General features: G+C 64.2%; 1 protein-coding gene and 1 long non-coding RNA gene across 8 annotated transcripts in view; one reads left to right on the forward strand and one right to left on the reverse strand.

Moving 5' to 3' along the window:
• SHANK2 (SH3 and multiple ankyrin repeat domains 2) overlaps positions 1-25,767 on the forward strand; it is a 493,595-nt gene extending 467,828 nt beyond the window's left edge. For 2 of the 7 annotated variants that reach the window (XM_078433811.2, XM_060607526.3), the window contains 7 exons: positions 524-659; positions 1,234-1,314; positions 9,387-9,517; positions 10,549-10,660; positions 11,478-11,498; positions 12,878-15,299; positions 24,605-25,766. In XM_078433811.2, coding sequence (XP_078289937.2) covers positions 524-659; positions 1,234-1,314; positions 9,387-9,517; positions 10,549-10,660; positions 11,478-11,498; positions 12,878-15,299; positions 24,605-25,175 — 3,474 coding nt within the window. In that variant the 3' untranslated portion in view covers positions 25,176-25,766. Of the gene's footprint in view, positions 1-523; positions 660-1,233; positions 1,315-1,594; positions 1,604-2,723; positions 2,745-9,386; positions 9,518-10,548; positions 10,661-11,477; positions 11,499-12,877; positions 15,300-24,604 lie in introns of all 7 variants that reach the window. The other 5 variants (XM_081790210.1, XM_081790211.1, XM_081790212.1 and 2 more) reach the window with 5 other exon arrangements.
• Positions 15,228-24,337, reverse strand: LOC144613000 (uncharacterized). The gene is made up of 3 exons (XR_013550301.2): positions 24,170-24,337; positions 18,287-24,138; positions 15,228-17,989 (listed from the first exon to the last, which is right to left on the reverse strand). It is a non-coding gene; the product is annotated as an uncharacterized LOC144613000 (long non-coding RNA).
• Positions 25,768-26,068: the final 301 nt, after the last annotated feature.

A 26,068-nucleotide genomic window follows, 5' to 3' on the forward strand; every position in this document is an offset into this window, starting at 1 on the left:
GCAGACCTGTGGCCCTTAGCACCTCGTCTGCCAAGTTTCTGTGCCTTTTGCAGCGTCCGGGGCAGGAGCGGAGGAGGGAGGGAGCACCTGGAGGAAATGAGCCGTTTCAGTGGATGTTGTGTTCCCCAAATCTGTGAAAAGCAATTAGTGTTTCCTCTTAAGTGTGACAATGGAAAGCTGTAGGGCCACAGCCCGGGACCCTGGAAATCTGTCTGGCTTTTCGCGCGTCACTGGTGGCCAAAAAATTCCTCCCGGGTTCAATGAGAATCAGCCCCGGCCGCCTGGCAGCTGGAAACGGCCCTGCACAGAGTGACAGGCACCCCCCCCCCCCCACCAGGCCGCAGTTAGCTGGCCTGCGGCCACCACAGCAGCACCCCCTGGCCCCCCCAGAGCACTTGTGGTTCCAGAAGCCACCACGGTTTCCCTCTGTCCGTCTGCTGACCGGGCAGGGGACGGGGGGCAGGGGGGCGCTGTTCCCTTCCTCCCGCGCGGGCCCCTCACCCACAGCCCCTGTCTCCCGCAGGTGAACAAGGAGAACGTCGTGAAGGTCGGCCACCGGCAGGTGGTGAACATGATCCGCCAGGGAGGGAACCACCTCGTCCTCAAGGTGGTCACGGTGACCAGGAATCTCGACCCGGACGACACCGCCAGGAAGAAAGGTGCCCGCCCCGCCCCCTGCACCACCCCCCACATCTCCCGCCCGGGGGGCGGCCCCCCCGAGAGGAGGAGAAGAAGCCAGACAGGGAGGTGAAGAGAGGACTCGGGAGCTCGGGCCTCAGGCAAGGCTGTGCTCAGCAGCCCTGGGTCCGGGGGGCACAGGCACACGTGTGAGGCCCGGGTCCTCGCTGTGACAGGGTGGGGGGTGGGGGGCGGCCGGCCAGGGGCTACAAGGCTGCCGGAACCACCAGGTCCGTTAGTCACCCGCAGGCACGTGGCGGAAAGAGGGCCGGACCGGCTCCCCTCCGCGCGTTTCTGCTCCCTCGGGGAGGGCAGGGGTGCCAAGTGCCAGGTGTGCCTGGGGGGCTCAGTACAGAGCGCAGGGGCCCCCACGCAGGGCCTGTCCCGGTCCCAACCCCTCGCGGCCCGAGCGGAAGCTCAGCGGGTGACACGGCTGCTTCCCCACCTTGGGGGCTTGGGGCCGCCGGCCCCCAGGTTGTTCTGGAAGCGGGGTGGGGGCAGGGGCACATCAGGGCCAGGCTCTCACACCCGTGTCTCTCCCGCCTGCCCCTCAAGCCCCCCCACCTCCCAAGCGCGCCCCGACCACGGCCCTCACCCTGCGCTCCAAGTCCATGACCTCGGAGCTGGAGGAGCTCGGTAAGAGTCGCCCGTCTGGCCCGCCCGGCCCCCTGCTGCCGCCACCCCCGGGACGTGTCCGCGCTGCCTCAGCCCGTGCATGGCCCTGTGCCCGCTTGCTTGTCCCGTCCCCTGCCCCTGAACCCCTGGAACGGCATCAGGAGCCCTGCGTGCGGGTGGCTCCCACGCTGGCATGTCCGTGGGAGTCCTGCTGGCTTCGGGGGCAGTTGCTAGTCTTGCCTTTTGCTGTTTTCGGCTCATCTAACATTGTTTTGTTTTGAATTTTTGGGCCTCTCACTAGTGGATAAAGGTAAGCCGCCCCACGGTGTCCCCCAAACAGCTCCCCTGCTGTCTCGGGTGCACCCCACCCCCCAAATCCGCCTCACCACCCCCGCGTGCTGGACACAGACCAGAAAGGTCCATCCCTGGGGTTTGGTGTAGATGGTGGTGGGGCCAGCAGGCCTGGAAGGGTGCACACCAGGGGTAGGGGGCTCCTAGAATCTTCTAAAAGGTCTGAAAGGCACAGGAGAGCTCGAGCCACTGGCCCTATCAGAGAGACAGGGAAGGGCAGAGCAGCAAGGGCCCCGGGTCCAGGGCAGTGCTGGCTACTGAAAGGGAAGATTCTAGAGCCAGCGCAGGCCATCCGGATGCTGGCTAAATGTCGTGCTGGGGCGTCACCCATGGGGCCCAGGGACACGCTTGGTAGGAGGCTGGCTCTTCCACACAGCAGTGGCGAGAGGGCCGATGTGCTTGCTCTGCGGAGAGCATGGAGAGGGGCTCGCCGGGTGATGAAGGGCCAGCGTCTGGGCGCCCCGTGCAGCGCGGAAACCGGCCCTGAGCCCGGGACCTGCCCATCAGGCACAGCTGGCCCCAGTGGGGGGGGAGTCTGAGCTCCCCCCCGTCCCCAGCCTCCCGGGGAGACCTTCTGGACCCTCCCGGAACCCGTAGTTCCTCATGAGCCCCTTTTCTCCCAGCCACATCCTGTCCGTCCCAACAAGGCTCTCCAGGAGAGCCCTGACTGTCCCCGCGCACCTGGCGTGGCACCCGGTGGGGATGACCACAGAATTGCTGCACATCCTTTAAAACTGGGCAGCACGTGCTACCCCGGCCCCTCCCCGGGCCCTGGCGTCTCTCCCCCGTGCGGGGACCCCGTGTTCCCCTTGTCACCCCGTGCCGCTTTGGCACAGTGCTGCGGGGACAGTGTCTCACCCGTGGCCAGGAAGCAGGTTTAGCAGCCGGTCATGTTGGAAGGGGAAGGTCACCCCATCACCGGGTTCCTGGGAGAGCCATAAACCCAGCCGTCTAGACACCCCACCCTTCCGCGTGTGGCCCGCGTGAGCTTCCGGTCAGGGTTAGGTTTCCGGGCCCCCTAGCCAGGCCCCGGGGGAGCGCTGCCGTCGTGGACTCACCCTCCCCTTTCTGTTTGCAAGCCTCCATCCGGAAGAAGAAGGGTAAGGGGCCAGCCCAGTGTCTGTTCCCAGCCCCTGCCCACATACCCTATGGAAGAGACCCCCCTCTGTGGCTGTCAGCGTGGCGTCCACACCGCCGTACTCTCGCGCTGTCTCCTCCCTGTGCCGGGGCCTACGGAGGGGCCCAGCTCCAGACCGCGTCCTGTCTCAGTCTGTCCCGTCTGCTTTGCTTTTCCCAGTGTGGTTCCTCTCTCACCCCCGACGTGTTGTGCGTCTCCCCCAGAGCTGTGTCCTCATCGTCATGACTATGAGGCCCGTGGGACCCTCAGGCTGTCACAGCTGGGCCCGCCCTACCCGCCGGCAGCCTCGAAGTCGCGTCCGGTCCGCGGCCACACGCAGCGGGCAGCTGGGGTGCAGGCCGGCGGGGCCCCGACGCGGGGCGAGGGGCCGGTCCCCTGACTGCTAGCTGCCTGGGCCTTGGGGGCAGGGGCAGCATCCTCGAGCTCACAGAAAGCCCCTGGCTCTCACGCTCTCTGCCTGCGGGATAGCTGTCCTTAAGCTTGCAGGGACCCGGGAGCCGACTGGCACGGGGTGGGGGACGGTTTGCAGTGCTGTGAACAGCAGAGACACACGCACCACGAGCGCCCCGACAACAGAGCCCCAGAACGATGCGGGCTCCTCCTTCAGCAGCATCCGTATTTTGGGGTGTTTGTCACCTGACTGCTGGAGACAACGATCCCAATAGAAAGAAGCACAATAAACTCAAAACTCCTTCTGGGGGTCTGGGGGAGCGCGGCGTGGACCCCATCACAGGAGCCTAGGCGCTGGCGCGGAGGCACAATGCGGTATTCTGAACACTGAAGTCGGGAGGTGGGTCTCAGAATCCGTCAGCCGGTATCAGGGGGCAGGACCATGGGTCCTAGAACATCAAGTCAGAGCACCTGCTCCTCCTCCCCGGCCTCCACCCGCCACCCCCAGGACTCCCCAGAAATTTTCCTGGGACTCCATGTCTCCCTGAAGTCCCCTTCAATCCAAAGCCAACACCCTGCTGCCCCAGGGACGACCCCTCTGTCTGCCACACCATCCTGAACAAGGCACCCCAGCGTGGGCTCCCGGGACTTCACCGCCGTAATGGAGCTGGCCGAGAAGGTCCCTTGTCAAGGGGGCGCCTCCAGCAGCCACCCCGGACCGTGTGAAAAGACAGGAGTCACCATCCCTGTGGCCGGCACGGGCACGGGAGACAGGGAGTCCTGGAGGGTGGAGACCCACCTGGCTTTGAACAGCAGAGAAAACTGGAGGCAATTTGAGACCAAATGCCCCTCCCCCACATTTCCTGACCCCAGCTGGTGCGGGAGACAACGTGCACACAAGACCCCAAAGCTGCCCCGTGGCCGTGGTCCACCCAGCTCCTGCGTGAGCAGTCCACGGGGCTGGGGAGATTGTGGGGTGCAGTGTGGCGCTCCAGAGGCCCACATCACCGCGCAGCGAGGGAGTGGACAGTCCGGCCTCACAGAGTTTGGAGCATCGGACGCTGGTGGGCATGCAGAGAATGCTTCCGGCGCACTGCCCCTGCCAGTCTCTTCCGGGGGACCGGTCTAAGCTCAGAACCTGCCAGTCTCTTCCGGGGGACCGGTCTAAGCTCAGAACCTGCCAGTCTCTTCCGGGGGACCGGTCTAAGCTCAGAACCTGCCAGTCTCTTCCGGGGGACCGGTCTAAGCTCAGAAGTATTCCCCATGCTCCAACAGGGCCATGTGCAACAGGGGGAAAACAGGCTTTTACAACATACTGGTTGAATAGCGTCCCAAAAACCCACGTCCAGCTAGAACCTGAGAAAGGGACCTTATTTGGAAACAGGGTCTTTGCAGATGTGAGCCTGTTGAGGCTGCACTGTATCGGGGTGGGCCCAGAGCCAAAGACCATGACCTCACAAGAGAGGAAGAGATTCAGACACACGCAGAGGAGGGCACAGAGGCAGAGTTTGTAGGGACGCGGCCACGGCCCAGGAATGAACGCTTGGAGCCCCGGAACCTGGAAGAGGCAGGAAGGATCCTCCCCGGGAGCCTCCAGGAGGAGAAACATCCTACTGACACCTCGATTTAGGAATTCTGGCTTCCAGACTGACGGAGAACAAACTTCTTTCGTTCTGAACTATTTGTGGTGGTTCTAGAAAACTGTCACACCAGTGAGATGGCCCCCAGCCCTGGCTCCCCCGGGCGACCCCGGTGCTGCCTGCACCCACAGGCCTGACCCTTGGAAGGTGTGAAACGCATCAGGGCCATCAGGCCGGGAACAGCTCAAAGACCCCTCCCCGAGCCTCACGGCCTCCCGGGAAGACTAAGCCAGAAGTGGGCCAGCCGGCCACGGCCACTGCCTCCCCCCGGGGCTGGCGGTGTTTGCGTTTCCCTCATGCAGAGGAAATCCCACCGAGGTCTGGCTCGTGGAACGTGGGTTTCTGCCTTGGGAGGGCTCAGGGCGCACTGGCTGAAGCCTGCCAGTGGCCAAGGGTGAGCTCCTGGGCTGGGGGGGTTGGGGGTGGTGGTGAGGGCTTGTGACGCTCTGGCTGTCCCTGCTCTGGTTCCCCGGGGGACCTAACCGCTCTTGCCAAATATGCCACCTCCCCTCCTAAAACACGCTGCCCCCTCGCCAGGAAGCGGGCAGTTTATGGACGGTGAGCATCGCCCCAGTCCGTACGTTTGCTTAGAAAATGACAGCACGTGGCTGCTTCTAGAGGCTTCTCCTCAACTCCCTGCTAGGTGGTTTTTAAGATGAGTCTGCGGGATTGTTCTCAGCCGCAGAGCACTTCATTTTAGGGCTGCAGGGGGCTGCGTTCGCTAATCCTCTTTATCCCCGAATAGAGACCCAAACCCAGGCTCTCTTAAATGAAGCACAATAACCTGGAGACTCTACAATGAGAAGTGGGACTCCAGCCTCACAGCTTTTCCTAAAAGCCTTTGTGTTCTGGTAAACGGACCCTCAGAGGTGGGCGCAAGCCAGGAGGAGCCCCAGGCCTCCCGTGCAGAAGCCACGGGCTGTCCGTGTTCCCATCTGAATCGCACAAACCACACTTGATGGCTGTCACTGAAAGCCATCGTTCCCAGCTGTACCCCCCACAACCCGAGAACTCTGGTGTTCTGGTTCAAAAGAACACTTGGCTGGAGGTGGAAAGGCCAAGACTTAGGACAAGGACAAGGACAAGGAGGGGCGCCTGGGGGGCCCCGTCGGTTAAGCGTCCAACTTCAGCTCAGGTCACGATCTCGAGGTTCATGAGTTCGAGCCCTGCGTCGAGCCTGGAGCCTGCTTCGGATTCTGTGTCTCCCTCTCTCTGCCTCTCCCTCACTCATACTGTCTCCAAGATAAATGAACATTTAAAAACCTTTTTTTTAATAATAAATAAAACAAGGACGAGGACATCCACTCAAGGTGGCCACGACTCCAAGGCACACACTTCTGGGCACCCCCCAGACCCGCTCCTCTCAGCACAGGGCGACCGGTGTGGACAGTGCCCTGACTTCTCAGCCGGCTGGACCGGGCAGACCATCCCGATGCCCACCGCCCTTCGGGGCTCGGGACCCCTGGCCCGGGGTGGGGTGGGGATGCGGAGGCCGGCAGACCCCGGCGCGAGGCCCAGCTCCCACCCACCGGTTCGCCTGGTCACGGGTTTCTACCCGCGTGACCTTCAACATCGCAGATCGGGACCGTTCCCCTCCCCAACGGCCAGAAAGGAGAGGAGGTGCTTAGAATTGCCACCAGGGACCACTGCTCCCGACACGGGGTCTTTGCCTCACCTGTGCCGCCCATGACTGAAGGTGTATTTTTGGGGTGCCTGCCACGTGCCCTGGGGCTCCAACATCACAGCGGGCTCCCTGCTCATTCCGGCTCGTGAAGAGAGTCCAGGCGGTACTCGGATACCGGGCAGCAGCCCCTCGGCCTGCTGGGAAATTAGGGTGAACCGCCCATCCGCTTGGAGGAAGGGGGTTAAAGCCAAAGAAATGGCTAGAAACAGGAGACTGTCGAAGGTGCTGCTGGTTAGCTCTGCGTCACAGGAGAGCATCCTGCCCTGGGGCCCCCGCCTCGTACGGTGCCTCCCACGGGATGAGCGTTGGCCTCCGGTCGCTCTTTCTGTGGCTCGGTGGCACCCCCTCCACGTCCCGGAGGCCCGGCAGAGCCCCACTGAGTGGCATGCCCTGCGACCAAGGCCGGACCTGGAAAGACGGCCCGAGCCCGAGGACGGGCCCCCAGCCCCGAGGACACCGGACTCCCCACAGCTCAAGCTGAAACGAGCCGACAGCCAGCACCAGGGGCCCAGCTTCCAGGGACAGGCCACGAAGACCAAGGAGGCCAGCCAAGCGCCACCTGAGCACGTCCGTGAGAGGACCCCGCGCCACGGTCAAGGGAGCGAGGCCCGGCCAGAGGGGCGGGGTGGGGGTCCGGCACAGAAACAGGTTAAACCCCGGCCACTGAAGGACTCCCGGCCCAGATCGGAGGTGGGACGGCTCCCCAGAGGAAGCAGCTTCCCGGGATCGTGGGGTGCGCACAGCACAGCGGCAGGGACAGGGACCCGGCAAAGGGAAGGAGCGGCAGCTGGTGGCCGGGAGGGGGTGAGTGGCGCCTCCCCGGGCCCTAAGCATGGCTGAGGACAGGACAGCTCCGTGGACCGTGAGGAGGAAGGCAGGCTGGGGACACGGTGACTGTGGCTGCGAGTGGCCCAGAGACATAAGTGTCTCTGACCAACTCCCTAAGGGGATGATGCTCCCTAGCACCCATGACGAGGAGGACGTGCCCTTGGCCGACCAGTCCGGACCGCAGGGCAGGACACAGGGAGGGAGTGGGTCTTCTCTTCACGAGGGAGAGACGTGAATGTGCGTGTGTTGGGGGGGAAGGGCCTTCTCAACGCCGCTTGGCCAGAACCCTCTGCGCCCAGGGCTCCCGGGCAGGTAAACTGGGACAGGGTCTGGGCCAGGGGGCAGGTATTTTCCAGACAGTGAGGGTTTTGGCTTTGCAGGCCACGGGCTCTCTGTGGCACATCCTCCTTCCCCTCCTTCTAACAGCCTCTTAAAAATGTAATCGCAGGGGCGCCTGGGTGACTGAGTCAGTTAGGCATCTGACTTTGGCTCGGGTCATGATCTCACGGTTTGTGGGTTCGAGCCCCGCGTCGGGCTCTGTGCCGACGGCTCGGAGCCTGGAGCCTGCTTCGGATTCTGTGTCTCCCTCTCTCTCTGACCCTAACCCAACCCACTCGCATTCCGTCTCTGTCTCTCTCAAAAATAAACATTAAAAAGACCAAAAAAGTAATCGCGCGCAGGGGGAGTTCTGGCCCCAGGGCCCTAGTTTGCTCACCCCCAGTCCAGGACACAGGTCTGGACCCAGGAGTCTTGTGAGCAGTTAGTCACAGGTATCAGAGGCCCACCTGCTGGGTGGTCTGTGAGGCTGGGGTGGCCCTGGTGGCTGCTTGCTTGCCTGGCCCCCCGTCCCTCCCCCACCCCACACACCTCCTCCCTTTTGCAGTTCCTCTATGGGGACCCTGGTGTGGGTGGCTCTGGGGGGGCTTTTCCAGGGGACTAGCTCCTCTTGGGAAGCCCCTGTTGTTCCAAGTGGCTGTCCTGCCCAGTGGGAACGAGCAGACGCCCTGAGCCTCACACCCTGGCCTGACAGCTCTGGGTCTGGGCGAGACTCCAGGGGCCTGGGAGTCTCTTCGTGACAGCAGGCACTTCGAGGGGAGTCGCCAGACCCCAGAAAGGATCGGGGTTGCTAGGAGAAGGCCTCAGGCTTGTGGACGGAACGTCCACATGACCACACGTCCAGGCCTGCGCATCCTGGGGGGTGGGGGGCGAGGACGGTGCCGGGCCTCACGAGGCCCCAAATGGGATATTCCCATCAGGCACCGCCTCGCACCGGCTTTGCGCCAACCGGGCCGTAGTCTTTCCGGGAGGGCGGGCCCCAAGGCCCCGCGGGGTCTCAGACATCCTACAGATGAAGCGAGGGCGTGTGGGCAATCCTAGGCCCCGCTGGAGTTTTCACGTTTTCCAAAAGTTGTAATGATGTTTTACGTTTAAATCGTAAAAAGTTTTTAATCTGTAAGAATTGCACATCACTAACCCTTGACTCTCTTTTTCACCGAGAAGTAAGGATGTTGTGCTGTTGGGAAATTGGGTGTCCCCCACGCAGGACGGGCTTGGCGGCTGGGAATCCCGACGGCCACCTGACTGTGCCCGCCACCTCTAGCCCCGGGCGCGAGGGCCTTACAGCCCGGCAGCCGCAACCTGTGGCAAAGCAACTACGTATGCCTCTGAGCTTTTAAAGAGGAAACGATCCCAAACCCCGGTTTAGTTGGCGCGGCCAAGAGTCCGTCCAGCAGCGAAAACAAAGCGGCTCCGGTGAAGACTTGGCTTTCAGGGAGTTGCAGGCCTCGGGGGCCGAGGCTGTGTCACTGAGAGTCTTGTCTGCGTGCGCCTGCCCGGGGTGCGGGCTTGGGAACGGACCTGGCGTCGCTGTGAGTGCATGTGGCACAGAGACGCGTGCCTGAGCCACGCCGCGGTGACGAGCGCCCGCTTGCATGGTTTGGAGGCCGGAGCAGCTGAGTGGCTGTTCACGTGCGGAGGGCACCTTGTCAGAAGCCAGCCCCCGGTCGCGTTTCAGGGGCTCCGGTCACTGACGCCCGTGCCCACCGTCATGTTCACGTTGCAGATAAGCCCGACGAGATTGTCCCAGCCTCCAAGCCATCCCGCACCGCTGACAACGTGGCCGTGGAGTCCAGGGTAGCCACCATCAAGCAGCGGCCCACCAGCCGGTGCTTCCCGTCCGTCTCCGACGTGAACGTGAGTGGCCGTGCCCCGGGGAGGCGGGCGGGCCGTCCCTGCAGTGACAGCTCACACCTACGGTAACACCTGGAAACGCCGCCCGTTGCCCAGGCCAGCCTGGTGTAATGCACGTTAGAACAGGCCCACCTGCTGGTGTGGGACCCCGTCCCCGCCAGAACCCCGGGGCTGGAGGCGGGGGGCGGTAATCCCACAAGCTCTGGGCCGCCCCACTGCGGGGTCAGCCCCCAGCCCCGTCTCCCCATCCTTGCTGCCCGCCTTGTTTGTGGCCTCTCACCACATCTTAAGCCCCATGTGGCCCAGACGCTGTCCGGCCAGGGCAGACGGCGCTCTAGGAGGACGGCCTGGGGCCCTGAGCACAGGATGCCAACGAGCTGACGCTCACGTTTCCACCGGGCTCAGCCGCCTCCGGTGCTGCCGACCGGGGGGCGACCAGCAAGCCCAGCATTCCAGACGAGGAAGCGGCGGGGTGGGCGGCGGCTGCACGGGGAACCCGTTTCCCAAGTGCACGAGGGAAGCTAAGCTCCCCTGGGGCCAGCCCACCTGCCGCAGGTCCGTGCGGGCGCCGCTGGCCTCGGGGCTCCAGGGCAGTCCTTGCGCTTGCTCACCCGCCCCCCGTACCTGGCTCACCTTGTCCCGTGCCGTGAGCCGGTGATCCTGACCCATCCCGCGGAGGAGGGAAACGGACACTCCCGCACTGCCCACCCGCTGTGCGCGCTTTCCTACCGAGCGTCTGCCGCGGCCCCTTCTCAGACGTGTCTGCCAGGCCACGGCTCCACGGGGCACCCTGGCATTTAGAGGCCAGGAGCCGGGGGGTGTGGGGGGGAGTGTCCGGCAAGAGCCTCTTCCGGCTCCCTGAGGCTGCTATGTCTTGCCGGCCTCGGCTGGACACGGCTTGCTCCTGGGGGGGGGGGCAGCACGGGAAGCCGTGTGACAGGTGGGCACAGGCGCTTCCGTGTCACCCTCCGGGCCTGGATGCCCTGGGTGGGGCTGGTCGGGGCTCGTCTCACTCCGGGGTCTCTGGTTTGCAGTCCGTGTACGAACGACAGGGGATCGCCGTCATGACGCCCACTGTTCCTGGGAGCCCGAAAGGCCCGTTTCTGGGCCTCCCCCGAGGTACGATGCGAAGGCAGAAATCAATAGGTAAGAAGCATGGCCTCCACCCACAGAGGTTGCCCCCTGGCTCTCAGAGAAGCCCTCAGAGTCCCCCGGGCAGAGCTGCCCCCTGGGGCCCACCCACCGGGGGGCCCTTTAGACCCCCCCACAGACTCAAACTTTTCTACCTGCTGGAAACGACATCCGGCCTCGCGGGCCGTGCTAATGCCAGCGGGGTGACGGGGCACGCGCCAGGAGGGAGGCGGAGGGTGGCCCAGGGCAGCCTAGGAAGCCCCCTCCACCGCCCTGCGGGGACCAGAGTGGCAGGTGGAGGTGGTCACCCGCTCAACGCGATCCCCACGTCCCCCGAACCGCCCGGTCCGTGCCACGTTTCAAGCGGGTGAGCTCAGCGGACACACTTCTAAGGGTGGTTGGGCCACGTTCTAGAACGCCGACAAACTCAATGTACTGCGTGTCGTGGAAAGCCGCGTGCCTGCTTGTTAATGCCCCAGAGATACCTACGGGCACTTCCGGGCATGGCGAACGTGACCCTGCCGGACAGCCCCCTGTGCGATAACCCGCCGCTGTCTGTACCGTGTAAAGTCTCAGAGGAGCTGGGCCACTGCCGGACCCGGCTGGATCCGGCGGCCCCAGGCCGGCCCTCGGGGACGCTGCGGGTGATTTCTGGAAGTGCCTCCTGTTATCGGAGGCCTGGCTCCTCGGTCACTAGCGTGAGGTGGCGCCCGGTCCGCGGCTCCTCAAACCCGCCCGCCCCAAGAGCTCAGGGCCACAGCAAAGTAGCGTAGATGCCACTTTGTGCGCTGGCTCTGTAACTGGTTAATAACAATTCATTTCCTCCTGTCAGACAGCAGAATCTTTCTATCAGGTTAGTGAACCTTACGCTTCGGAATCTGTAATCTGAATGTAACCCCTATACTTACTCCGTAAGGCGTATTCTTAAATTACGACTCCTTGGGAAAGTTGTCGGGCGACCCACGTGTTAGTGACTGGTCGAGAAGACCTTTTAGAAATCCGTCTGTTGGATGCCAAAACGCCCTCCCACAGGAGTACGTTAAATTGGGAATACCCTTATCGAATGGAGATTTTCATTGGAGTAAGTTACCGTAGTTTGTCCTACAAGTTTTTTGATTTGAAGTAATCCATTTTGTTACCTCCTTGAGCAACCCGCATGCCCCCCCCACCCCCACCGAGTGAGACCCCAGTGCCTCCCATCTGTCGGCGTCTGTGTCTGTGTTTCGCTTCCGTCTCCTCGAGTGCATTCTGTTGACGTTTCGGTATCTCGGACTGTTGGAAAGAGGGTCTGGAAAGCCTGGCCCAGCCGGCCAACACACAGAACTGGGGCCATCGCCATGCCGGGCCCCTCAGCACTTTCACACCCGACATCATCCGCTGCTTCGTCAGGTGGGGTCCTGCCTATGACGTGACCTGACTTTGTGCCAAGTCAGCTGAATGTCGACCCCACTTAATCGTGATGCTGGGAAACCCCCCGGGCCCAGAGGGTCTTAGGCGGGACCCAGACGGGCTCCTGGGGCCGGTGGCCCAGGGTCTGCTCAGGAAGCTGCCCCCGGCTTGGGCTAAGGAGGAGTCTGGGCTCCCTCCCCCCGTGGCCGTGTGTCCCTGATGGCCCGGGAGCACCAATACCCTCAAGCCCTTGGGTGGCCCAGAGAAGTCAGGCAACAAAACGGGTCCCTGTCACGGGGGTGAGGCCGGCTCTATCGCCCCTCGGCCGCAGCACCGGCCACGGCACGTCAGTCGATGCGGTGGCACCCTCCCCCTCATCTCCCACGGGCGGCGTGACAGTGTCGGCCCCCAGACCCCACGCCCCGGGCCCGGGCCAGGCCCGAAAGGACAGATGCGTCCCGATCCAGCCCAGTCCCGACGCTCGCCCGCACACACGTGCGCGCGCACACGCGGCTGCCTGCCCCGGGCGCCCCGCCGCGGCCCCACACGTCGCTCACACCTCTGCTCCGGGCACCACAAGCGGAACACCTCAACAGCACGCACTCAGTGGCTCCCAGTGCCTTTCCCCTTTTTCCTTTCTTTTCTTTTTCCCTTTCTTTTCCTTGCGGGCGGGGGGGGGGGCTCGGACGGGCCCCTAAGCTCCTGGCGTTGTGGCCTGTGCTGTGCTCCGCGAACAAGTGCTCCGCTGTGAGTGTGCAAGACGTAGGGCAGCGCACCGGCCTAGGGGCTTGGTGGGGCGCTGCCGTCACGGCCTAAAGCTGAGTCTGCCTTCTCCTTCTGCAGGAATAACGGAGGAAGAGCGTCAGTTTCTGGCCCCCCCGATGCTGAAGTTCACCAGAAGCCTGTCCATGCCCGACACCTCGGAGGACATCCCTCCCCCGCCGCAGTCCGTGCCCCCGTCCCCGCCGCCCCCTTCCCCCACCGCCTACAACTGCCCCAAGTCCCCGACCCCGAGAGTCTACGGGACCATCAAGCCGGCGTTCAATCAGAACGCCGCCGCCAAGGTGCCCCCCGCGGCCCGCTCGGACACGGTGGCCACGGTGATGAGGGACAAGGGCTTGTACTACAGGAGAGAGCTGGACCGCTACTCCCTGGACTCGGAGGACCTCTACAGCCGCAGCGCCGCCGCCCAGGCCAACTTCCGCAGCAAGCGGGGCCAGATGCCCGAAAACCCGTACTCGGAGGTCGGCAGGGTGGCGAGCAAGGCCGTGTACGTGCCCGCCAAGCCCGCCCGGCGGAAGGGCATGCTGGTGAAGCAGTCCAACGTGGAGGACAGCCCCGAGAAGACGTGCTCCATTCCGATCCCCACCATCATCGTCAAGGAGCCCTCCACCAGCAGCAGCGGGAAGAGCAGCCAGGGCAGCAGCACCGAGATCGAGCCCCAGGCCTCCGAGCAGCCGGGCCAGCTGCGGCCTGACGACAGCCTGACCGTCAGCAGCCCCTTCGCCGCCGCCATCGCCGGGGCCGTCCGCGACCGGGAGAAGCGGCTGGAGGCCAGGAGGAACTCCCCGGCCTTCCTGTCCACGGACCTGGGGGACGAGGACGTGGGTCTGGGGCCGCCCGCCCCCCGCGTGCGCGCCTCCAACTTCCCCGAGGAGGCCGACTTTGGCGAGGAGGGTGGCGCCGAGCCGCTGTCGCTGCCCGCGCCGGGGGCGGCGCCCAGGGAGCCCGAGAACCATTTCGCGGGAGGAGGCGAGGCCGCAGCTCAGGGGGAGGCCGGCAGGCCGCTCAATTCCACATCCAAAGCCAAGGGCCCCGACGGCGGCCCCGCGGTGCCCCCCAAGGGCGGCAGCGCGGCCGGCCCCGAGAACTACGTCCACCCGCTCACGGGGCGGCTGTTGGACCCCAGCTCCCCGCTGGCCCTGGCGCTCTCCGCAAGGGACCGAGCCGTGAAGGAGTCGCAGCAGGGCTCCAAGGGGGAGGCCCCCAAGGCCGACCTCCACAAACCTCTCTACATCGATACCAAAATGCGGCCCAGCGTGGAAGCAGGCTTCCCTCCCGTCACCAGGCAGAACACGCGGGGGCCCCTGAGGCGGCAGGAGACGGAGAACAAGTACGAGACCGAGCTGGGCAAGGACCGGAAGGGCGAGGACAAGAAGAACATGCTCATCAACATCGTGGACACGTCCCAGCAGAGGTCGGCCGGCCTGCTGATGGTCCACACCGTGGACGCCACCAAGACCGACCGCCTGCTGGAGGAAGAGGAAGAGCAGGCCGACGCGGAGGCCAAGCCAGACAGCCCGCTGTCCGAGGTGCCAGAAGGCGCTCCCGAAACCGAAGGTGCTTTACAGATCTCCGCCAGCCCCGAGCCCGCCGCCGCCGCCGCCGCCGCCGCGCCCGGCAGGACCATCGTGGCGGCGGGCTCCGTGGAAGAGGCGGTGATCTTGCCATTCCGCATCCCTCCTCCCCCTCTGGCATCCGTGGATTTGGACGAGGATTTTATTTTTACAGAGCCATTGCCTCCCCCCCTGGAATTTGCAAATAGTTTTGATATCCCCGATGACCGCATCGCTTCCGTCCCCGCCCTCACGGACTTGGTCAAGCAGAAGAAACACGACGCCTCCCAGCCCCCTCCGTTGAACCCCAGCCAGCCGGCCCACTGTGCGGACGGTAAGAAGCCGGCCGGCCTCTCCAACTGCCTGCCCGCCGCGTTCCTGCCACCCCCCGAGAACTTTGACGCCGTGACGGACTCTGGGATCGAGGAGGTGGACAGCCGGAGCAGCAGCGACCACCACCTCGAGACGACCAGCACCGTGTCCACGGTGTCCAGCATGTCCACGCTGTCGTCCGAGGGCGGGGACAACGTGGACACCTGCACGGTCTATGCGGACGGGCAGGCGTTTACGGTGGACAAGCCCCCGGTGCCTCCGAAGCCAAAAGTCAAGCCCATCATTCCCAAAAGCAACGCGCTTTACCAGGACGCGCTGGTGGAAGAAGACGTGGACAGCTTCGTCATCCCTCCCCCGGCGCCCCCGCCCCCGCCGGGCAGCGCCCAGCCTGGGGCCGCGAAGGTGACGCCGCCGAGGACCTCCAAGTTGTGGGGTGACGTCTCGGAGGTCAGAAGCCCGATTCGCTCGGGCCCGAAGGCAAACGTGATCAGCGAACTGAACTCCATCCTGCAGCAAATGAACCGAGAGAAATCGGCCAAGCCGGGGGAAGCACTGGATTCGCCCACGGGCACCAAGCCCGCCAGCCTCGCTCCCAGGTAAGTCCCACGGTCGGCCGGCTTAGACAGAGACCGCCCCCTGCCGGCCTTCCCATCTCGTCCGGTCAGTGCTGACCAGGAAATGCCCTTGGGGAGCAGCCAGAGCGGACGCGCGCGGGCCACACCTGCTACGCAACGCCTGCGTCCCTTTCCCCTCCTCTTCTGGACGCCGGCACAGCCGAGTGCGGACCGCATCCACGCTGGCAGGACGTGGCTCCCCCGCGTAGACACCTGTGATAGAAGGCGGCCAGCCACGGCAGGCCATCCCTGCCCTGGCTTCCAAAGAGGAGCGCTGCTCCCCGCGGTTCTGTGCTCTCCAGGTCCCTGCCGGGACCCCCACCCCTCCCCCCGCCCCGTAAGGCCATTCTGGAGCCTCGCGGAAGCCAAAACTGGTGAGCTCCACCAAGCTGGTGGCGGGGGAGGAACCGTGCCAACGGAGGGTGAGCGGGTCGGGGCGCGCACACGTGCGCGTGTGTGGTGAAGCATGCACGGATCCTTCTCGCCTCCTCCCGTCGCCGACCGGCCGGAGGGCTGCGGAGGTGCCAGGCTGTGGCTTCACTAGTCAACTCGGAGGGAAATGGCAGCCCCCCTGCCGGCCCTTCCCATCCCGGCTGGCAGGCGTCACGGAAGGAGGCGTCCGGCTGCCCACGGGGTAGCCAGTCACAGTCTGACGCAGAGTTCGAGGTGCTGCCATCGCGGCTGGGGGTAGAATGTGAGGGGCCGCTTGTGAGGCTCTGCCCAGGCACGCCACGCCCTAGAGCGGGCCGCTGGCTCTCTGCCTGGAGCCTCTGCCCAGACGCTGGGGGTGCCGGGCGCTCCCCCCGCTGTCCCGGGAGCCCGTTGTTTGCTGGCCTCCGCTGACGTCCGCGCCTAGGTGTCACTTTGACCAACCAGTCCTCTCCGTACTCCCGTTGGACAGGCGTTTGACTCACACGTCTCGGGCCGTTAACCAGCAACACCACACCGTGGTTGGGCCTGCACGTGCGGGCCAAGAGCCACGGTTTCCCCAGCTGTCTTTCCGTATGGACGCAAATCAATTTCTCACGTGGCTCGCGTTACACCCGGGAGAAACACCGATTGGCCGGCCGTGGTAGAAAGAAGCGGCACGGAAACACGCCGTCTTCGCGTAGAGAATCCGCCACCAACTGTGAGGTTCAAACGGTACCGCCAGTTGAAGACAGCGTCCGCAGAAGCCCCCATTTCTGGTAGACGTCTACACACAACTTCAAATGTTATAAACTCGAAAGTCCTAAAGGACTTAAAAGCGGTCGGTTTTGCCCCTTCCCCTTAGGTAACGGTACAGCTCGTCGTCGCTACCTGACGTGAGAGCACAAGTATTCGGATGCTTTCTCCTCGTGTTCCACTCCCTACCGGGTGCTGGCATGTGAGCGAAGCATCTTGGGGACACTGACTGGGGAGCAGGGGGGCAGGTAGGGACTGTACCCATTCCCCAGGAAGAGTGACCGAGACGCCGAGTGGCAGGTCCCCGTGCGCGGCAGGAGGCCGAGCGGGGACTCGGGCTGAGGTCTCCGCCTGGCGCTTCGCCTCCTTAGCCACGTCTGAGCACGGGAGGGTCCCGAGGGAGGAGTCCAGGGCTCAGGCTGCCGAGGCTCCCCTCCCCGGTCCAGGGGCCTCCTCCGTGCCTTCCCCAACCGGGTGAGCCCCCCCGGGGGTCGGGGGCAGCGGGCGTCGAGCTGCGCCTCCCCAGGGCTTCCCCGCCCGCGCTCCCCTAGCGGGGAGGGGCCTCGGGGCACACGTCACCTGGCGGAACCCACCGGATTTCTGGAGAGCTGCTGCAGGACCGCCTCCAAGCAGTGCTCAGGAGCCAAGGACAGCCGCCCCCGGTCCGTTCTGCTATTTATAACCCAATTCACTCACAACGCGAACATCAGCCGGCACCTACTGAGGCCTCACCAAATGCCGGGCCCCGTGCTCTGCGGGGCCTGTGCCTCTGCCCGGTGAGCACAGGAGCAAACCGGAGGCCGAGAGGGGGAGCGCCTGGCCAGGGTATTCCACCGGAAGGCAGAGAGCCCGACCTCCGACCCAGGGGGCGTCTCAGGGTCCGACTCCTGCGCCCTCGGAGGAGCCAGAGAACAGCCTGGGACGAAGGCGCGGCCGGCCAACCTGCCCGCGGGGCTGAGTTCGCCGAGGGTGGCTCGCCTGAGCCCGGCCGCACACCCAAGGCAGCTCTCTGCTGGTCACCAGACGGCCTCCGGCACCGATGAGCACCCGCAGCTGGCTTCCTATCCTCTGCTCTCGGCCAAGGCTGGCACTGACGTCGGTGGCAGCCGATGGCCCCGAGGCCCAAGGACGAAGAGGAAAGTCATGGCCTCTGGGCACTAAACTGGGCACTTTGCCGGCTACCGAGGCTTTGCTGATCCCACGGCCTCACCAGGCAAAGCCCTAAGTGGATGTGGGCTGCTGACAAGGGTGAGGCTGGTGACAGCTGCTGGGCAGGGGAGGGGAGGCCGGGCTGCCCCCTCGCTTGCGGGTCTGTCCCCGGGGCAGGCCTCTCCCCTGCTGGGTCTTGCCTTGGTTGTCAGACCTGGGTATTTGCCCGTTTGGGGAGCAGACACAGCCTGCAAACTCACCCGCCAGGACGCTCCCTGCCACGTCTAAATGCATCTCGAGGCTCCTGCCGGCACGGCCCTGGCGGCGTGAGGCCCGGGCCTGCGATGAAGGGCGTCCTCCTGAGGACAGGGAAAGGTTTTTCTAGGCAGACGGAGGGGCGGCCGTGCGCGCGAATCGCATCCCCACAGAAACGGTGTGGTCTCCCGAGAGAGGGCCGAGTTTTGGAGCTCACCCCTTTGGGGTCACCTGCCCCCTCGGGTCCTTCTTAACAAGTGCGGTGAGACCCTCACTTCTCACCAGAGCCCAGGGTGGGACAGGGGCGACGAGAGCGACAGGCCCTCGCTCATGGGGGACACGTGTGGCCGTTCCCTGAGATCGGAGAGGACACGGGTCTGGGGGTGTCTGATTACGAATACCTGGTAAGGAGGTGAGCGGGCAGCCTTCCCGCGTACTATCGTGGGAGGCGCCTCCTCGGACCACCTGGAAACACCCCGCCAGGCAGGCAGTTCAGGGGAAAGGGCGCCTTCGGCCGCCTGGGCTGACTTTTCCAGGAAGCAGCCTCAACTCTGAAGAGAGTGTCAACCTAGATCAAAGGGCAGGGAGTGGGTGAGGACGCAGCAGAGCCCCGGCCGCTCCCGGGAAGCTCAGAGTCAGGGTGCCGGCCCGGCCACCCTCCCTCCACCGCGCTGGAGGGTCCCCACGAGTGGTGTTCTCCCCAGTGGGGGGGCGCCTGACATTTTGCCTGAGGTGGCGTGGCGAGGGCAGGCTCCCCCAGGGCAGAGCTGGGAAGCGACGGGACACCATCCTTGGGCCCGGAAGCCTCACTGGCCGGGAGTCCCTGGGCTGCAGTGTGGTAGGAACCAGTGCCAGGCCGGAGGGCCGAGCGGAGCAGGAGGGGTCCACGCCCGCAGGGGCCCGGGCCCTGGGACGCCGGGCAGCAGACGCACGGTTAGTGATCGTCTCTCCTGAGCCTTGGGACCCACCCCCGAACCAGACGACGTTCCAGGTCTCTCCTCTGGGGAGCTGCGCTCGCGAGGGGGAAAACAGACAATAAGGGATGAGACAAACCCAGAGCACAGCTAGTGCCACAAAGGAATGAAAGTATATTCACGAGTCGAGTCGGAGTGCGCATGGGCAGGAAGGAGGTGACCGTCCTTGAGGAAGGGACCTTTGAAGGACCTGAAATACGAAAAGGAGCCAGCTGTGTGGAAAACCAGGAGCGGAGCGTCCCAGGCACGGGGGACGCGAGCACAAAGCCCAGAGGCCAGAAAGCGCTCTCCACACCGAAGAAACTGAGGCCCCCGGAGAGGGCTGGCAGGCCGTGGGGGGTGGCGGAACTGCGTTCCGAACAACGGCGGCCATCCCGGGCCTGCTCCAGGCTTAGCCCGACCTCATCTCCGTGTCATGAAGATTACCGGCAGCCAGGGGGCTCTCGTGGTGGCACAGGTACCCTTCAGCAAGCTGCTTCAGGGTCCACGTGCAAAGGCCAGCGGTCCTGCGCTCTGCAGACGAGGGGGTAGATTCGAAGCCCGAGGGCCTCAGGAACGCAGAACAGCTCCGTTGGCCTGAGTTACACGCTGTGGCACCCCAGACGTCGTTTCCAAAGCGAGATACGCACGCTGCTCTTTGCCCAGCATCCCCATGGCCCCAGAAAGTCAGTCTCACTGTGACCCTGTGTGTGCCGGGAGGAACAAGGACAGCACAAGCTGGTGGGGATCCCTGTCTGGCTCCCGTCCGGAGGGCCTGGCATCAGCTGGGTCCCCAGGCCCCTCCGGATCACCTACCCTTCTCGGTGGGCCCAGCGGTAACGTGGGCCTGGCCCTCCCCGCCGCCCAGACACAGATGGGCTTGTGGGGGGAGGAAAGTCATCCCCTGGAGGCCCCGGGGGTGGGGGTCCAGGCTGCCTGGAGGTGTGAGCAGGGCCCAGTCCTCGGGAAAGCAGCCCTCAAGCTCCTGGCTGCCCTTCCGAGGCCCCCACACGGCCGCCCCCCTGCGTCGGCCCTCGCCTGGCCCCTGCCTCCGGCTCTACGGCGACTCTGCAGTATTGGTCCTGAGAGCCTCCTGGTTTTAAAATAAATCAATTTGGGTTGTTAAAAAATTATCTGGGCCCAGCTGGTCCCAGAGCACAGACTTCAAACCTGGCTCAGTAACAGAGGCTGCTTAATGGCGTTTTCACAACCTCAGTGCCGTCAGGCCGGCTTTATCATCTCGTGGCCCCCGACTGAAGCGTTAAGGGGACGTCGGTGCAGATAATTAGGCGAGTGCTACTTACAGGGGCTCGCGAAATTTGCTTTCGGTGTGTTTTCTCGTAGACCGTATTCCAAGAGGGTTCTCCCGGCCCGGCTGCGGGCTGCCCCTTGCTCATGCGACCTCCCGTTGCAAGTCTGGTCCTTAGGGTCTCTCTTTCCGGTCTGGACGTTAGGATCGGTCCGCGGGAACGCGTCAGGGGGTGAATGCTTCTCCCTGGAACCTGGGTTCCTTCTTGACCTGCTTGGACGTGAATGTTCCGGCGGGAGGACCCAAGGCACCCGCTCACGCACCCGGTCCGGCTCGTGTAACCTCGGACATGTCACTTAACACGCCGATCAGGAAACAAGCTTAACTGTCTCCACCCTCCATCCACACAGCAATGACACTGCACGCCGACTGTGGGCCAGAGCCCGGGGAATGCAGACAGACTGGGGCCCTCGGGGTGCTCAGGGCCCGGGGTGGCTGTGAGTTCTGGGTATCAGAGCCAGCAACAGGCCCCAGGCGTGGAGTCAGGGAGAGACACCGATGGCAGCGCTCGGACCTCGGGCAGGCTTGGTCCTGACTTGGTTCTCCTCCCCGTCCCCCGTGTGTCTGTAACGCCCCACCTGTCGAAACGCTGTGCAGACAGCTCCAGCGCGGACAGCAAACACACCGAGCCGTCGTCACCGAGTGGCCTCTGGCCCACATTCAGTGGTGACTGTTCCGGAGCCAGACGGAATTTGTAAACACGGTGAAAAAGCCACTTGAATCTGCCTCCCCCCATCCCAGGTACCCGGTACTGACTGATGACATAACAGCACGTCTCTGTGTATGTCCCTGGTTAGCTCTCAGTTCTCGCTTTAATTCCGCTTCCATGTGGATTTGATCTAAAAGGCGGCATAGAGAGTGCTGATCCAAGAGAGAGAGAGAGAGAGAGAGAGTGTGTGTGTGTGTGTGTGTGTGTGTGTGTGTGCGCGCGCGCATATCTGTGTCTGTGTTCCAAACGAGGGCAACAGATTCCTGTGTGTTCCACCCGGGAACCCAGCAGTTGCTTAGCAACGTAATGATCTCTGCAACCAGGAGGACCCGGTGAATACTGTTGGCGTGGGGAACCGAAAGTAACAGAGGTACCAAGGAGGAGGGCAGGATGGGCCGGGCCAGGGCCGGCCTTCACTCTGCCTCTCCGACTCTCCCGGTTACTCTTTCTGGGGCGATATCCCGCAGGGGTCGGGGGCCGGCCCCAGACACGTGGCCAGATCTGATGTCCCCCCATCGGTAGCCGCCGGCCTCTCCTCTCCTACCGTGTAGATTTGCAGCAAAGCACGGGAACCCAAGGGGCGCCCTCCCGCACAGGGCATGTTGATTCGGCCTTCACGCTGCCGGCGTGGAGCCCAACTTGGGGCTCGAACTCATGAACCAGGAGGTCGTGACCTGAGCCCAAACCGAGAGTCAGAGGCTCGACCGCCTGAGCCACCCAGGCGTTCCCCCGTGTTGTCTCTTTCTTGACGGGCTTTCCCTGACGGCGGTCTTCTCTGTACTTCCATGCTCCCAAGCCACAGAAGGCAGGGTTGTGAATTTCCCATTGTAACCACGAAAGCAAGGCCCGTGTTCATCCTCCGCTCTGGGCTGCCGTGTGGACCTCCCACTCGGCCTGCCTCCTGGGCCAGAAAGGACGAGCATCAGTAGATTCTCGGCCAGTGTCCGCACCACTGCTTTCGTTTCATCTGTCGAAAGAAGCTGCTCTGTTTTAATTTTAATTAATTTTGCAGTGTTGTCTCAAGCCATTCCATTCTGTCATTTTCACGTGCTCTCGTGATGGGTGTTAACAGAAGAGGGTCGTGCTGAGCAGAAGTAAGTGCTGCCCGCGAAACTGCCTTGACCTCTGGGGTGTGCTGCTGTCCCTCCCTGCTGCCCACCCGCGTGTGGCGGAGCCTCCTCTTCGCCTCTGACGCTAGACGCAGCCGCCTGCGAGCTTTCCTTCGAAAATGAACACTCCCAGCTAAGTGAGAACGGTTGGGATACTTGCAGTGGGCGAGCGGTGCCGACCAGCGGCCTCTGCTCAGAGACGCCCCCACGCCCTGGCCATGGGGCCCGGGCCTGGGGACGGACTCCCACACCGTACCGCTGTGCCGGGGCCGCCCGGAGCCGGGGTCCTGGGCGCCGTCGCCACGCCACGTCACCTTGGGAGAAGGCACCCCGGGACTGTTGCCGCGAGGCAGCGCCCGAGCAAGGGGGCTCTTGTGGGAGGCTCACCCACTCTCCACGGCACGGCAGTCCTCCCCCAAAGGTCCTTGGCCCGAGTTACCAACTCGGATCGCCTCTGGATGGAGCAGCCTTGCGTTGACTCGTGATTTCATCTCCACCATCTTGGCTTAATTGCTGTTATCGCAGCAGAACGAACGGGTCTTCCCCTGAACGGATGGGCCCTGCCGCTGTGCCCCACCACCGGGGGGCAGGCGGAGAGGCCGCGCTAAAGAGCACCCCACGGCGTTAGCCGCGGCCCAGGCTGGCACCGGAGTGGGCTCTCTCCAACCCGCTTGGGCACCAGAATCTGCAGGCTTCTCCTTAAATCTCTGCTGCGTCCACAGCCGACCCTTCCCTCGGGAACCCAGATCTAGATACGGGAGGTGCTGGTTCCCTCTCCCTGCATGGGGGGCCGGACGCCAGCAGGGCTCCTCCCCCTTGATGCTGAGTAGCCCAGCCTGGCAGTAGCAGACGGGCGGTCTTTACCCTCCAGTATAACCGGCACCCACAGCCCCCGGGGCTTCTCGACCGGGTTAACAGACCCCACCTGGGGCGCCTGACCCCCAGGAAGCTGCCTGTGGACGGGGCGGGGGTGGGGGGGGGGGGGGTCCCTCGACGACTGCTGCTCCAGCATTCCGTGCTTAAAGCCACAACATCTGCCACCGAGTGGGGAAGTGCCACGAGGCTTAGAGGCCTCGAGGCAGCCGACTGGTGGTTATACCCAACTCTATCAGTGGCAGAGAAAACAAACAGCAGCAAAAGGAAAGCTGAGGCAGAGAGCGGGCAGAGCGGGCCGCGTGCCCAGCTCACCCCTTCCTTCATAGAGGCCCCCCCCCGATCCCTGTCCTTGTCTGTTTTCACCGCCCACCATGTTAGCACCTGTGCCACTCTCCCCGTGCTCCCGAGCAGGCCCCCGCTCTCGCCGGCTGGGAGGGAGGGGACCCCAGCTCACACATGGAGACAAAGGCTCACAACGCGCACCCACTGGTGTTTGGCCGGGATCTTTCCGGAAGGGGGCGGGTGGTCCATCCACACTCCCGTGAATGAGCCCAAAAGGCAAGAAACCCACAGCTGCTCTCGCCGCCTCCCCAGGGGCTGTGGCTGTCCCCGGGCAGCGGCACGGATATGCCTTCAGTTTGGGGGCAGCAGGGAAGAGGGTGAACCGGGGGCCGGACGGCCTGCTGCGGGCCCTGGCCAGGGCCAGTGAGGGGCTGCACCTAATAAGGCCCCTCTGTACAGGCGAGCACGCAGACCAGAGCCGCCTCTGGTAGCACGATGCAGCCTCGTCACCCCCTCAGTGCCAGTGCAGGTGGAACCTCAAAGATGAGGCTGCCCCCGGCCCGGCCGCTGGGCTGCACCTGCCACAACAGGAAGGGCACGGGGGGGGGACTCCCGCTGCCACTCGGGACAGCGGGGTTCCTTTCAGATCGCTGCTTCTTTGCCAAGCATCAGACACCACCAGCGAGCCTCTCACGCTGGCTTCACGCGGGGCTGAGACCGCCCGAGCGAACCACCCCATTCCGCGGCAAAATGGCCCCGCCGACGCTGGGCAAAGTCACAGCGCTCGGGCCCAGTACAGGTCGCGTCTTGGCAAATCGCTCCTTGCTTGCTCTCAGGGTCCGTGGACGGTTTCCTCAAACCCCAAGTGCCCCCAAGCTAGGTGTGGGGCTGCCCACTCACTGCAGCAGGGCCAGCCTGCAGGGGCCCTTCCCCGCCCTTGTCCCTTCAGGCCGAAAGGCTGAAGGCCTGACAGGCAGCTGGGAGAGACAGTCTCCCCCGAAGGGCGCTCTACCTTCTTTCTACCTGCCCGAATGGAGGCAAAAGACGTCCTTGCCTCCCGCTGGCGATCTACCTGTGATGTCCCCAGACACATCGCACCCAGGGAGCAGGACCTCGTTCAGGCCCCGACCTCAGGTCTTCAAGGGAGCCCTTAAAAGCGCCTCAGTGGCCATCCTCGTCTGGCCCTCACCGCTCCCGCGGCACAGGCGCACCCCCCCACAGGCAGCCGCCCCCCCCCCCCCCCGCCCCCGCGCAGGGCCAGGTGGGTGGGCGGCCTCGGTGTGTGTGCTGTGGTGTCTTCTCGGAACTCTGCCTCCCGCCCCCTTCCTCCCTGCCCCGGTCCTGGCGTGGCGCGTCGTCCACTCACTTGCCAGTGCACCTGCCCTCAGCATGTCTCCCGCCCCCTCCTCGGCGACCCGCGTCCCGCAGACCCCGCGCCGCGACCCGGCTTGTGACGCTCTTCTCTCTTGTTGCCGTTTCAGAAGCCCAGAGGTCACGAGCACCGTCTCAGGTACACGGAGCACAACGGTCACCTTCACGGTTCGCCCGGGGACCTCGCAGCCCATCACCCTGCAGAGCCGGCCCACAGACTTTGAGAGCAGGACCTCAGGAACGAGGCGCGCCCCGAGCCCCGTGGTCTCGCCAACGGAGATGAACAAGGAGATTCTGCCCGCCCCCCTGCCCGCTGCCGCTGCCGTCCCTTCCCCCACACTCTCAGAGGTCTTTAGCCTTCCAAGCCAGCCCCCGGCCGGGGACCTGTTTGGCTTGAACCCAGCGGGACGAAGCAGATCGCCGTCCCCCTCCATACTGCAACAGCCAATCTCAAATAAGCCTTTCACGACTAAGCCTGTGCACCTGTGGACTAAACCAGACGTGGCAGACTGGCTGGAAAGTCTCAACTTGGGTGAGCATAAAGAGACCTTCATGGACAACGAGATTGATGGCAGTCACCTACCAAACCTTCAGAAGGAAGACCTAATCGACCTTGGGGTGACTCGGGTCGGGCACAGAATGAACCTAGAAAGGGCTCTGAAACAGCTGCTGGACAGATAAGGGTGGCTGCTCCTTTACCTTCACAGACTCCTTGTTATAAGTAGAGATGGGCTTCTACTGAAATATGCAGGCGGCCAAGCACGGTCTGTGAGCGCCAACCCCATTCCACGGGTTCGTCTCCCGGTACCCAAAGAAACGCCGAGTGTGTCCGGGTGTGGCTGAGCGAAAGCCTGGCGGCTCCCCCACTCTGCACGGGGGCCTCATGGGCTGTTTCTGTGCAGCAGGGGACAAGGGGAGGGAGTCCTGCCACCACGGAAAAAGTGTCACGGCCTGCCTCGTGGCGTGCAGGTGACCTCCCTTTGCCAGGTCCCAGGGACGCCCCTGCCGGTTTAGCGCGGGAGCCCGGCTCTCGCAGGCAGACGCGGGTGCGCTCCACATACCTCCCGAGACCTCCCTCCTCTGCTTTCCGGGCAGCTCCCGCCCCCACCCCCAGGCCCGCCTCAGTTCGCGGCCTCCGGGAGGACACTCGATGCTCACTTGCTCCTTTCTTTCCTGCACTTGGCTTGCGGTAAGCCACCCCAGGCCTGTCTCTCCGGTGCCCCTCGTTGGGCCCCAAAGGTAGAGAATCTGTTTTTTTCCTTTGGATTCTTTACCCCGCCTCCTCCCGCGATGTGCATCCGTGGTTCTCTGGCCAGGAAGTTCCTGGCCGTGGTGGGGAATCTGATGGGATCGTGCCCGGCTTTGCTTAGCTTGCTTTCTTTCTTTCTGCAAATCTATTAGCATAATTCCAAAGTGGTCAAACAGATGTCACGTGGAGTTAGTCAAAGCACAAAGTCACGATTCCGAGCAGGAGGGGAGGCCCGGCCCCGGGAGCCAGCCGGTGCGCGGCCGCCTGGGTCTCTTCTGGGGGAAGAGCGGGGAGTTGTCCGCCGAGCGTCCCCGGCGCGGTGAGA

The sequence above is a fragment of the Panthera onca genome, chromosome D1 (assembly GCF_046562875.1).
Source record: "Panthera onca isolate mPanOnc1 chromosome D1, mPanOnc1 haplotype 2, whole genome shotgun sequence".
Lineage (NCBI taxonomy): Eukaryota > Metazoa > Chordata > Mammalia > Carnivora > Felidae > Panthera > Panthera onca.